The sequence below is a fragment of the Clupea harengus genome, chromosome 9, assembly GCF_900700415.2.
Source record: "Clupea harengus chromosome 9, Ch_v2.0.2, whole genome shotgun sequence".
In the NCBI taxonomy this organism is placed as follows: domain Eukaryota; kingdom Metazoa; phylum Chordata; class Actinopteri; order Clupeiformes; family Clupeidae; genus Clupea; species Clupea harengus.
The window spans coordinates 913,407-924,941 of NC_045160.1; the positions used below are offsets into that span (position 1 = coordinate 913,407).

General features: G+C 48.1%; 1 protein-coding gene across 10 annotated transcripts in view; it reads right to left on the reverse strand.

Moving 5' to 3' along the window:
• tenm4 (teneurin transmembrane protein 4) overlaps nucleotides 1-11,535 on the reverse strand; it is a 174,837-nt gene that overhangs the window by 71,748 nt on the left and 91,554 nt on the right. For all 10 annotated transcript variants that reach the window (XM_042708659.1, XM_031572996.2, XM_012830933.3 and 7 more), the window contains 4 exons: nucleotides 9,949-10,050; nucleotides 9,332-9,526; nucleotides 6,619-6,819; nucleotides 1,101-1,286 (listed from right to left, as the gene is read on the reverse strand). In XM_042708659.1, the coding sequence (XP_042564593.1) occupies nucleotides 1,101-1,286; nucleotides 6,619-6,819; nucleotides 9,332-9,526; nucleotides 9,949-10,050 (684 nt within the window). The remainder of the gene's footprint in view (nucleotides 1-1,100; nucleotides 1,287-6,618; nucleotides 6,820-9,331; nucleotides 9,527-9,948; nucleotides 10,051-11,535) is intronic.

The window sequence follows — 11,535 nt, forward strand, 5'->3', positions numbered from 1 at the left end:
TCCCTCTCTCTCTCTCTCTCTATATATATATATCCCTCTCTCTCTCTCTCTCTCTGGCCCTCAATAACCCAAGGCTATGAATCACTACACAGGGGAAAACGATACCTTGTGAAATTCCCCATTACTGATCCTATTACCTTGCAAAAACATGAGACTGCATTACTGGGCTGGACTCAGAGCTCATCCTTTGAGTCGTCTTCCCTGGGGTCGTGTGTGACTCGCGGTGGAGTGTTTGTAGACTGACTAAACCATCACTGATGTCAAACTTGTTATAGTTGTAGCAAACAAAGCTAAATCTTTGTTAAAGAATCTTTGTTATAGGAGGTGAGTTTGTGGGCTGCAAAAAAAAAGAAAGCAGGATGAATATTCAAAGCCCATTTTTTTTTTTTTTCTGGTCAACTGACTCCTCAAAAGAATGTTTTTCCGGTGGCTGCACTGCTTGCAAGGATGCACATGTTTGAGTTTCACATCAACCAATCAAATAGAAGCTGGACGAACAGACAGACGGAGAGAGTAGAAGGAGGAGGAAAGGGAGGGATGGGGAGAAGGAAGGATGGCGCAATGAAAGGACACCTTAGCACATTCCCACATTTGAAATGCATGAAGGCAAGCCTCAGATCCTTGAGCAAACCTGGTCATGCTATGCTGCGTTGCACAAACTCAATTAAGCATGCACACTAAACCCCCCTCCCCACACACACCATTTCACCCCTTCACACCCCACGACAAAGCCACTCCCATTACCAGTCAAAAACCCCATCAACCACAAACTTCACTCAAGCCTTCAATTATCCACCCATCCATCTAGCCAGCTCTACACACACACACGCACACACACACACACACACACACACACACACACACACACACACACACACACACACACACACACAGACACTAATGCACAAACACACACACTAATGCAAACACACACAGACACAGGAAGTCCATTCACACTTCCATCCATGCATATACATATATCACCCAATCATCCATATGTTCATCTGTTCACCCAAATGCATATCAATCCATTTACCCATCCACCCATCCATCCCTCCATCCACCAATCCCCTGCTGCCCCCTCCCCCTCCCCCTCCTACCGATGGTGCAGTGCTCTCCGTTCCACCCGGGGCTGCACTCGCATTTGCCGTCCTTGCAGGTGCCGTGCTCCTGGCAGCGCGGGTGGCATGCCCTCTGGTCACAGCCGGCGCCCATCCAGCCCTCGTCGCAGCGACAGGTGCCCGCCACACAGATGCCATGGCCGCCACAGTCTGCTGCACAAATCTCTGTGAGAGACAAGGGAGAGGGGGGGGTGGGGGGACAGTGTGAAGAGCCGAGAATAGAAGAGGTAGACAGAGAGAGAGAGACAGAAAGGGGGAAGTGACAATGAGGGTGAGAAGGGGAGATGGAAAGAGAGGAGGATGGGGAAAAAGAGAGGGGGACAACAGGAGGCGACAAGACGGTATGGAGGAGAAGAAAAAGCAATGAAGAAAGGAGGGGACAAGAGGAGGTGACGGTAGGGTGGGAGGGGGTGGGGAAGACAAACGACTGGGGTTATTGTCCGGCTTGGGACGGCCACGCTTCAGTACCTTGTCAGACGGCAAGCTGAAAAGAAATTCCTGCACCATGAGGGGGGTGGGGGGGGGGGGGGGGGCGGGGGTGAAGGAGGTGTCATGGGGGGGCCACAACACCCCCCCTTCCCCCAACAACACAGAAATCTAATAAGCCCATTACAAAGGGCTGGCCATGGCTCACGGAGGCCTGAGAAGGACCGATGACTCTCCTCTCTTCCTCCTCCTTCTTTTCCTCTTTCTTTGAGAGTAAAATTCCTCCTCTTTGTGTCAAAGGAGAAGTGCAAAGAGAAAGAGTGTGTGAGTGTGTGCGTGTGTGTGTCGAAGGGATGTGAGGATGAATCCAATTTGAACTTTCAATAGAAAGCGCAACACATGTCAGATTTAATTAAAGTTTGCTCTGCCGCACTGAAAAAGGAGAGAATCATCTAAATATGCGTCTTCCAGAGGTGGGAAGGAGCGAGAAAGAGAAAGAGAGGCACACAGGCGGAAAGAGAGAGAGAGAGAGAGATAGAGTGAGAATGAGAGAGAGAGAGATAGAGTGAGAATGAGAGAGAGAGAGAGAGAGAGAGAGAGAGAGAGAGAGTACAAATCTCCAATGACATTTCAGTAAACATGCCAAGGCGCTCACTTCATATGTGCAGCTCAACCGGGGGGCTCTGATTCACAAGGAAGTAAATAAAAAAATACAGAAATAAAGAGAGGAGGAAGTTTAAAAAAAGAACTCTAAAAGCAAACAAATGATGCCTGACAAGCCCCTAACACTGCACTGCTGAGTGTGTATAGCACAGCTCCAGCTCCAGCTCCTCCAGCAGCAGAGCGCACTGAAGTGGCCTCCTCCTCCTCCTCCTCTTCCTCCTCTGCCGCTGACTAGGGGACTCAGGGGAGGCTGGGCTGAGCAGAGCTGAGACATGGCCCCCTCATAGAGCAGCTGGATCATCTGCCACTTCATCTCCACCAGGAGGACACACACACACAGACACACACACACACACACACAGACACACACACACACACACACACACACACGCACACACACACACACACACACACACACACACACACACGCCCCTAAAATATGCATATCCACTTTAACAAGCAGATGCGTACACACACACACACACACACACACACACACACACTCACTCACTCACTCACACTTAAGCCACACAACGACAACAAATAAGCGTTCCTAAATCAAATACACACAATCTCACGCACACAGCATATATGTGTAGCACTATCCATACACACATCTGCAGAGATACTGTATAACAGCCACAGACTTCTGACCTCCCTGCACAGTTCTGGCCGAGCACGAGGCGTGCGTAATAAACGATATTCTCTCATTGTTTCCCCCGCCTCCCCTCTCTGAGGGAGTTAGGCTGAGCCACACAGAGAGAAGCACTGGCCATGTGTCTGTTTAACCAAACTTATTGAAACGGGCCGCAGGAAGCGGCACGGAGGTAGAGGCCTTTTAATGAGTCAATTACAGTTCGTGTGGCGAACATTTAGTCCTCGTCACAGATTCAATGGAGGAAGTTAACAGTCTTTTCAGCCAAAAAACCATAACATGGCATTACCAGCTTAAAAAGCCTTTACAGAAGAAAAAAAAAGATTCCCCCTCCCTCTGGTAATTAGAGAGCCGGGCTTTTGTCAGGTTATGTAAATGGCCTTCATTTCACATGGCACTTTTCAATAAGGAGGCGTCCTGACCGCATTTCATTTCAATTCAATTGCTGTAGTCAAGGAAACATACTGCACTCACATCAGTACACACGGACACACACACACACACACACACACACACACACACAGACACACACAGACACACACACACACACACACACACACACACACACACACACGCACAGGGAGTTCTAAGCTGAAATACAAGCTTCAACAATTGAGTCTGTTCATTATGAATTATGGAATGATGTCTATGGGAAAGTTGCCTAAAGAGGTGCTGGTTTCGCTTAAACTGTCCAGAGGAGCTCGACTGTAGAAATGGCCTGAAAACTGAACCACCGCCCTCCCCACATGACTACGCTGTGAGCTCGGCAAGATTAGGCAGCGACTACGAGAGGGCACTACTAACTACTGAAAGAAAGAGTGTGGAAAAAAGAACGCTAGAGAGCACTTTCTACAATCTTTTTTCCAAAGTTGATTCAACTTCAATGAAGATCCAATTACAACTCTAATTCACCTTGCTCATTACTTCAGTAAAAAAACAAACTCAGGGGAAAAAAACAACCTTAAATGCCCTATAATAACTGCTAACTGCTTAAAGGAGAAAGATTTAAAACAAAAATATCTTCAACAAAACAAAACTTTCCCAGACTGTATTGAAGGCTCACCACCTATGGGACTGATGTAAAGAGAGAGAGAGAGAGAGAGAGAGAGAGAGAGAGAGAGAGAGAGAAAGAGAGAGGGAGGGAGATGGAGAAAATAGCCAAACTTCATGCTCTAAAAGGCCTATGAAAGCCTTCCCCTCACTCTCAGGCTCCTCAAAGGCCTCGGTACTCCTCCGAGTCTGGATTGCGTTTGCTCTGCTGTGGGGCTTCAGCCGAAGCCCCACAAACACACTCGCCCAGAATGTCAAGTGTTCATTCGGAGAGAGGTTCAGACGGAAGACTGGACCGAGGAGGGGAAGACGGAAAAGAAGAGGGAAGAAAAAAAAAATCATCCTCTCATCATAAAAATGACGCTGCTGCTCTTTAGCAGCCAGAAGCCTGGGATTTAAATGCTTATTTCCGTGCAAATCCCCTTGGATTACCCAATAGGTCAGACTGTCTGCGAAGTATTAATAGGAAATTCATAGTTAGAGATAGTTGCATTCCCCTCTGACACACCGGCCTAAGAAATTATTCATCTCTGGATTCACCGATGTATTCTGGCGCTCTGACATTTTTTAAGAGAAGAGAGGAGAAAAAATGCGCCAACATGGGCCACTCTGAATTAATCCTGGAATCTTTCAAAAAGGTTACTGAGATTTACTATGCACTTATAATCAACAGTGCTGCACGGGAGATACACTGAATGCAGCAGTTTACATTTCACTCAAGAGCTTTAGCAGACAACAGCTCATTCTGGAGTGGACCTGGTCTGTGACTGACCTGTTTCTGGTTCTTGAACTGGCCTCGATTCTTTGGATCCAAGCCAAATGTGTTCCAGAGTGTGCTGCTTTGTGCTGTTTAGGCTGAGACAGGGGCGTGCTGGACCGGCAGAAAGAGACTGGGGCTTTCGTGTGCAACAATGTCACAGGGACACCGGGATCAGCATGACCTCCCAGCATGCTACGCTACCATGCGGTCTTGTCACAAGCTGAGAGTCTCTCTGGCAGGACTTACAGCACAGACACACTGTACAGCTCTCTGCCGTCCTCCGTTACCCCCAGCAGCGCACACAAAGCAAGAGGTTAAAATAGTCATCGGGGGAGCCATGTTGCTTTTAATAGGCCTACACACTCCGATGTCACCAAGACGCCCAAAACGGTCAAAACGGTCAAAACGGTCTAGGGACTAGGGACACTCAATGATCGAAATTGGCCCAGTATTAAGTTAGAGCGCTAAAACCAGCAACCGCAAAACCGCTATACTATGGAATCCTGTGAGGCAAGCATCTGCATCAAAGTAACCCGCTTGTTTTCGCCACTGACAGGCTTACAAATGTTATTATAAGGGTCTGACAACATGACAAGGATCCCTACAGAGATACACCTGCGTCTGTTTACATCAATAACGGCACTGTAGAAAATGACGGTTTTTACAGTCAGTGGTTTACCTTTCTCTAGTTGTGGTCTCTGCTGTATCACTCCCTTCAGTGGCTGTAGTTGATTATCGCGCCGGGGGGATGTTTTCTAACGTTTACAAAAGAAGTAATCGACTACAGGCACTGAATGATTTGCTATCAGAGCCCAGAAGAAGAGATGAATAAAACACAGACGGTACAAACAGTCATTACCTACAGCTTCTTCTTTACAGTTATTGAGGTAAACAGACGCAGGTGCATCTCTGTAGGGATTGATTCGGTTGTCAGACATGTATAATAACATTTATGAGCCTGACAGTGGTGAAAACAAGCGGATTATTTTGACATAGATGCTTGCCTTATAGGAATCCATTGTATAGTCGTTTCGGGTTGCTGGTTTTAGCATTCTAACTCAACACTGGACCGATTATTAAGTCCTTAGTAAGTAAAGTCAAGTCCATAGTAAAATATTGGACCCAAAAAGATAGAAAAATAGGGCCCAGGTTTAAAAATCCCAAAGTTTTTCTTTAAATAGGGCTCTTCATGAATCCCACCACAAACAACCAGCTGCTTCTTTCTTCAGCAACACTTTATGTATTTCCCTCAGGATGAAGCTTACACGTCCACCGGAGAGGGGACTCGGCGTAACACGCTTCAACATTCAAGCTCCAATAACTACTCTTAGGCAGAGGAGGGGAGAAGGAGAAGGGGAAAAAGAGACACTCAAGTCTAAGCTCAAGAGCTAGGTAACGACCCAAAAAAGCTCTTCATCAATGGTGAAGAGGATCAGGACACATTAGCGAAAATCCTCTCATTACCAGACATGCGTGCGGCTCCCTGCTATTAAACACACTGTGACCAGCGGATGCACTTTTTTTTTTGAGAGGGAAAAACACACACCCATCAGAAGAAACTCGCCGCTGCTATGGCAACAAGTGCAATGTGAGCGTGTGTGTGCTTGTGTAAGATGGGTGGGTTTGTCACAAATAACATTTACACACCACAGGTAGAAGCAAGGCAGCAGATATTTAGTGATTTTATACCGCCACAGTAGCTGTTCATACAGGAGCATGTTGGATAAATCCTATGGACACACAAGACTAGTATTTGGGCATTTTGAGTCTTACCCACTAGCCATGTTTCAGTTCACTAATAATATTCAGCCATAGATAATGTTTAAAAATTTAACATGTTGGGCTTTATACATAAGTGCAACAAAGAGGGGTCATGCCCCCCCTCTCTCTCGCTCTCTATTTGTGTCTGTCTTTCAGGGAGTACGAAAAATAAGGGGTCATACCAGTGGAGCAGTCGTGGCCGGTCCAGTTGGGGTCACAGCTGCAGGTTCCGGTGTCGGCCAGAAAGGCCCCGTGGCCGGAGCACTGGTCCATGCAGGAGGCCCGTGGGCTCTCACAGCCAGAGCCGCCCCAGCCGGTGAAGCAGTGGCACTCACCACGCACACACACCCCTCGTCCCGAGCACGTGGGGTCCAGGCAGTCCACTGTAGGATAAACACACACACACACACACACGCAAACACAGATTTAAAGACTGAACCCCTCCCTCTCAACGTCCACATATACATACACACATAAATACATACATGTAAAGTCTATGGTGAAATGTGGTACCAAGATGTCCACACAAACACACACACACAGCCCTCTGCTAGCCTGCTATCCACAGGTTTGTCCGTCTCCACAGCGCCTGTCCCCCTGTCCCCAACCTTGCAGCCTAGTCCTGGCATTTCTGTCCAGGGTTGAGAATGAGACAGATGGGCTCTCCATGGAGGGTCTGGACCTGCCTCTTAAGGCTCAACAGGCTTATGCTTCATTACCAGAGGTGTGATCATATGCTTGTAAGATCCCACCAGGGGCCCCAAGACACACGCTCACACACATACACAGCCACCAATATCCCCACCAAGCACACCAACTAAGGCAAAGGATGCCCTTGTGATGAAACACACCAGAATCTAGAGCAGGCAATTTAAACAGGTACCTTATGTCCCTGGGATGGCCATTACAACCCCAGGTGTGCCTACAACCCCCCCCCCCCCATAAACACACACCCATTCACACATATGCACACTCACACACACACACACACACACACACACACACACACACACACACACACACCCCTTCACACATATGCACAATCACACACACACACACACACACACACTCACACACCACACCACACCACACACAGTTCCTCCTGGCACTCCCCCAACCGCCGGTAATGAGATTTTACTGGCGGCCAGGGAAGGCGCTTTAACGAGAGCGTGTTTCCCCCAAATTGAAAAACTGCGCTGGACACGATCCATGGTGCCGCAAAACCCAAACCCTACCATGGCAGGAGGATTAGAAAGAGAGGGAAGGAGAGAAAGAGGGAGAGAGAGGAAGAAAGAGACAGAAAGAGATACAGAGAGGGAGTGAATGAGAATGAGAATGAGACACAGGAGTCCCCAAAACACACATGAAGGGATAATATCTGGCGCGTTACGTTTTATTACTGTTTACCAGCAGCTTAAAATGATAAAATCCCCCATGAGGGCTGACCACTTCCCAGCAACATTCATATTCCAAGCTCATATTAAAAACAATATTAGCTTTATAGGAAGAAAACCCAGGCGTGACCCACAGAATGGGGAGAAATGGGAGAATATAGAGAAGCTGCCAACTGTGGTCCATTAGCGAAAGGACAAGCACCGTGAGAAAATATTTCCCAGCTCCCGAAAAAATAATAACAATAACTAGGGGATGAGTGCCGCAGATGGCGGCCGTGCGATCGGCCAGACCTGTGGTGGGAAAGGAGGTGTTGATCGGGAGTGGGGGGTTGCGTACCAGAAGGACCTGGGCGAGTCCGCTCCCCTTTATGGCGACATAAATGGGCATAAAGGCCGTTATAATAAGACAAACAGGATCTGTTGCCTCTTAGCAGATGGTTTAGGAGCCAGGCATAAAGATCATAGGCTAACTGACAACAAGGCCTCTCCTGGCAATTAATCATCTGGGCTCAAGGTCGCTGGGAAAGAAAGGTAAAAGTGTTAAAGGGCCAGCGTCCGCATTCTCTACCGCTCCAGCCGGCCAATGGCGGACCCAAAATAGAATGGGGAGGGGGGGGGGGTTGGATGGGGGTGTCAGAAACCCCCATTCATCAAAGTCGTCAGCTTCATTTTTCATCGTGAAACAAGTGCCTTCAAGACCTGTCAAACACAATGGGCTGACTTCAATCTTATCTCTCTCCCCCTCTCTCTCTCTCTCTCTCTCTCTCTCTCTCCCTCTTTCTTACTCTCTCTCTCTCTTTGGCTGCCCTGAACTCCACTTCTCCTTCGTGAGTTTGGTCGCCGTTTACAGATTAAAGTCGCCACTTTGCTTGGACGTGAATTCAGCTTATTGGATTTCAGACAACAAAGGGATTGTTCTGTGTGCTTAACAGAATGCTATGGCCCCTGTGAAGCATCCATAATGTAGGGCAGGAGAGGGGCTCACGTGAGAGGAATGCCAAAGACGCTGGTCGATTGGGGCTTTCGGGCCACTTCAGGCTTGCAGCCAAGCATGCCATCATGCATACTCTCCTTATATATTCAGACAAACACACACATCAAAACACACACACACACACACACCAGCTGCTGAGAAATCACACAGATGAGTCATCATCCATCAATTTTTTTCCCCCTGTGAGTCCGGTGTATGTGTGTGTGTGTGTGTGTTTAAATGCTGAAATAAGTGTGTAAAAACAGGCACCTAAGCATCTGTCTGGAGTAATCACATAAGCCTCCACACACACACCGTTAATTAGGAATCCAATCCTGAAAAGCTCCTTACTAACACGTACATCTATGGATCTGGGTTGCATATGATGTCAAGAGGTATTAGGGTTCCACAATTCTTTCCAACTCAGACCTCTGTCTTCCTTTATACATATTTATGTATATAATGTTTGAAATGTACCTTTGTGTGTGTGTGTGTGTGTGTGTGTGTGTGTGTAGGATTCCAGCATACCTTCCTCGCAGCTCTCTCCTTTGTACCCTGGGTTGCAGATGCAGGTGCCACCAATGCAGGTGCCATGGCCGCTGCAGGCTGCATCGATACACAGGTTGGTGGGAACGTCACACTCTGCTCCCTTCCAGCCGCTGTGGCACATGCAGCGCCCTTTCAGGTACTGGCCATTGCCACTGCACAGCACTGGGCACGAGGCTGTGAACACAGATGGTAGACATACATATGGACTCATGAATGCATCCACATCTCCTGGCACATAAATATAAACACACACTCAACACACTCATTTGTGCACACACACGTGCACACACACACACATACACACACTCAACACACACACACACACTCAACACACACAGTCACACTTGAATTTGTTCTCCAAACCACAGCTTCAAAGGAGCACGTCACAGCTGGAGCCTCTGATGGAAGGTGGTAGTGCCGCTGTTATTTTATTTATTTTTGTATTACTTTTAAGGTCCTTTGCTCATGCGGCACCTCAACTGGGTTACACACAGGCGCCGGGTGCCTTAAGAGGATTTCTCTTTTCTCTGCGCGGCTCTGACTCATCCATGCGGCTCTGACAGTGTTTTCACAGCCGAGGGCCCACTGGATCTCACCTCTTCCGCAGTCGGGGCCACGGAAGCCCAGGAAACAGTGGCAGGTGCCGGCGATGCAGTCCCCATTGCCGAAGCAATTGCTGGGGCAGTCCTCGATTGAATCTGAAAGAGAGTGTAGAGAGTAAATGTTAGTTTATCGTTTACGTTCATCAGTCGGCCAACCGATCATTAATCAACTAAGCAATCTGTCAATCATTCCATTTTGTCCTATTCCTCATTTCAGAAATCTGTTCATTTATGAATCTTACTCTGAGCGAGCCATTTTGAGCTTCCATCCAGTGCTTCAAATAAAATTCAAAAATTCACATGCACGTTTTCTGAACCAAGCTATTGAAACAAAAAGGCTGAAAAGTGCCTGGCTTCTGGGGCATTAAAAGTGAAACGCAATGTTTGATTAGGTGGTGGGAGGGAGGTGAAAAAGGCTTTGCTGGAGTAGAAACACTACACAAGTTTTAGCGAGGCAAATTGAAAAGCCCCACTGCAATTACGAGCGCTCCAGCGCATGGCCGCCGCAGTGGCGGCCCCCGTGACTCCTCTCCTGCCTGACGTGGGCTGGCTGAAGAGAGCGCCACGCAACGCAGCGCAGCGACTCACATGAGGAGGACTCCGTGTGCCGCCCTGGTGGGCAGTTAGGGGTGAGCTGAGGGGCAACGCTGTAGTTACTACTGCGGTGCCATCTGACACTGACCACACTGCCAGTTCATCCAGATGGAGCCACCCGAGCGGCCAAATTGACCATTTCATTTACCTGCTTTGCATATTCCACCGTGAAAATGTCTTTTCAAAAGTACACCTTTCATTTTTGAACAAACACAATTTCTTAGCGTTTTACTGAACATCATTGCAAGGAGAACTCAAGAGGATGGGAGCCTACATCAGCACCATTTCGCATCCCATCTCCATATTTTACCAACCCAAAGGCAGATCAATGTTTTTTCGGAGGAACTTTCCTCTCCAGTTACTTGCATTGACTGAGTAACGTGTGGGGGAAGGGGGGGTAGTGACTAACCGGAGGCCCGGTGAATTAAACACGAAATGGCGCTGAAAATATTCACTCTGGCCCCCCGAGCAGGACGGACTGCTGTTGAAGCCTGGGCCAGGAGTCGGGGAACAAAGGCGCCTTTGTTGAAAAAAAAAAACACAAAGAGCCCAGGAAATGTGAGCCACAGCTGCTGTTTCTGCACACCTCAGGAGAGTCCATCATCACTGAGGACTGTGGAGAGCGAACGAGGGAGGGGGGAGAGGAGAGGGAGAGGGAAGAGAAAGAGGCAGGGAGGGAGAAGGGGAGAGAGCGCTGCATGGAGGAGGAAGAGAAAGAGAGCAATCCATGGGTAAAGAAAAGGGGAGGAAATGTGTAGAAAGAAACAGAATGAAGGGAAACCTGAGAAAAGAACAGAAATTGAATCAAGAGAGAGGAGGAAGAGAAATGGGAAGAGGGATGGTGAGAGAGACGGACTATTGTGATGAGCTCTGTATGGAGTCAGAGACGCTTAGTTGTCCCCACAGTGTCAGATTTTGTATTTTTTTTCCCAGATGGCTCCCAAAAAGAGAATCGAAACTGGGTAGCCTGGGCTGCTCTCCCCCTCC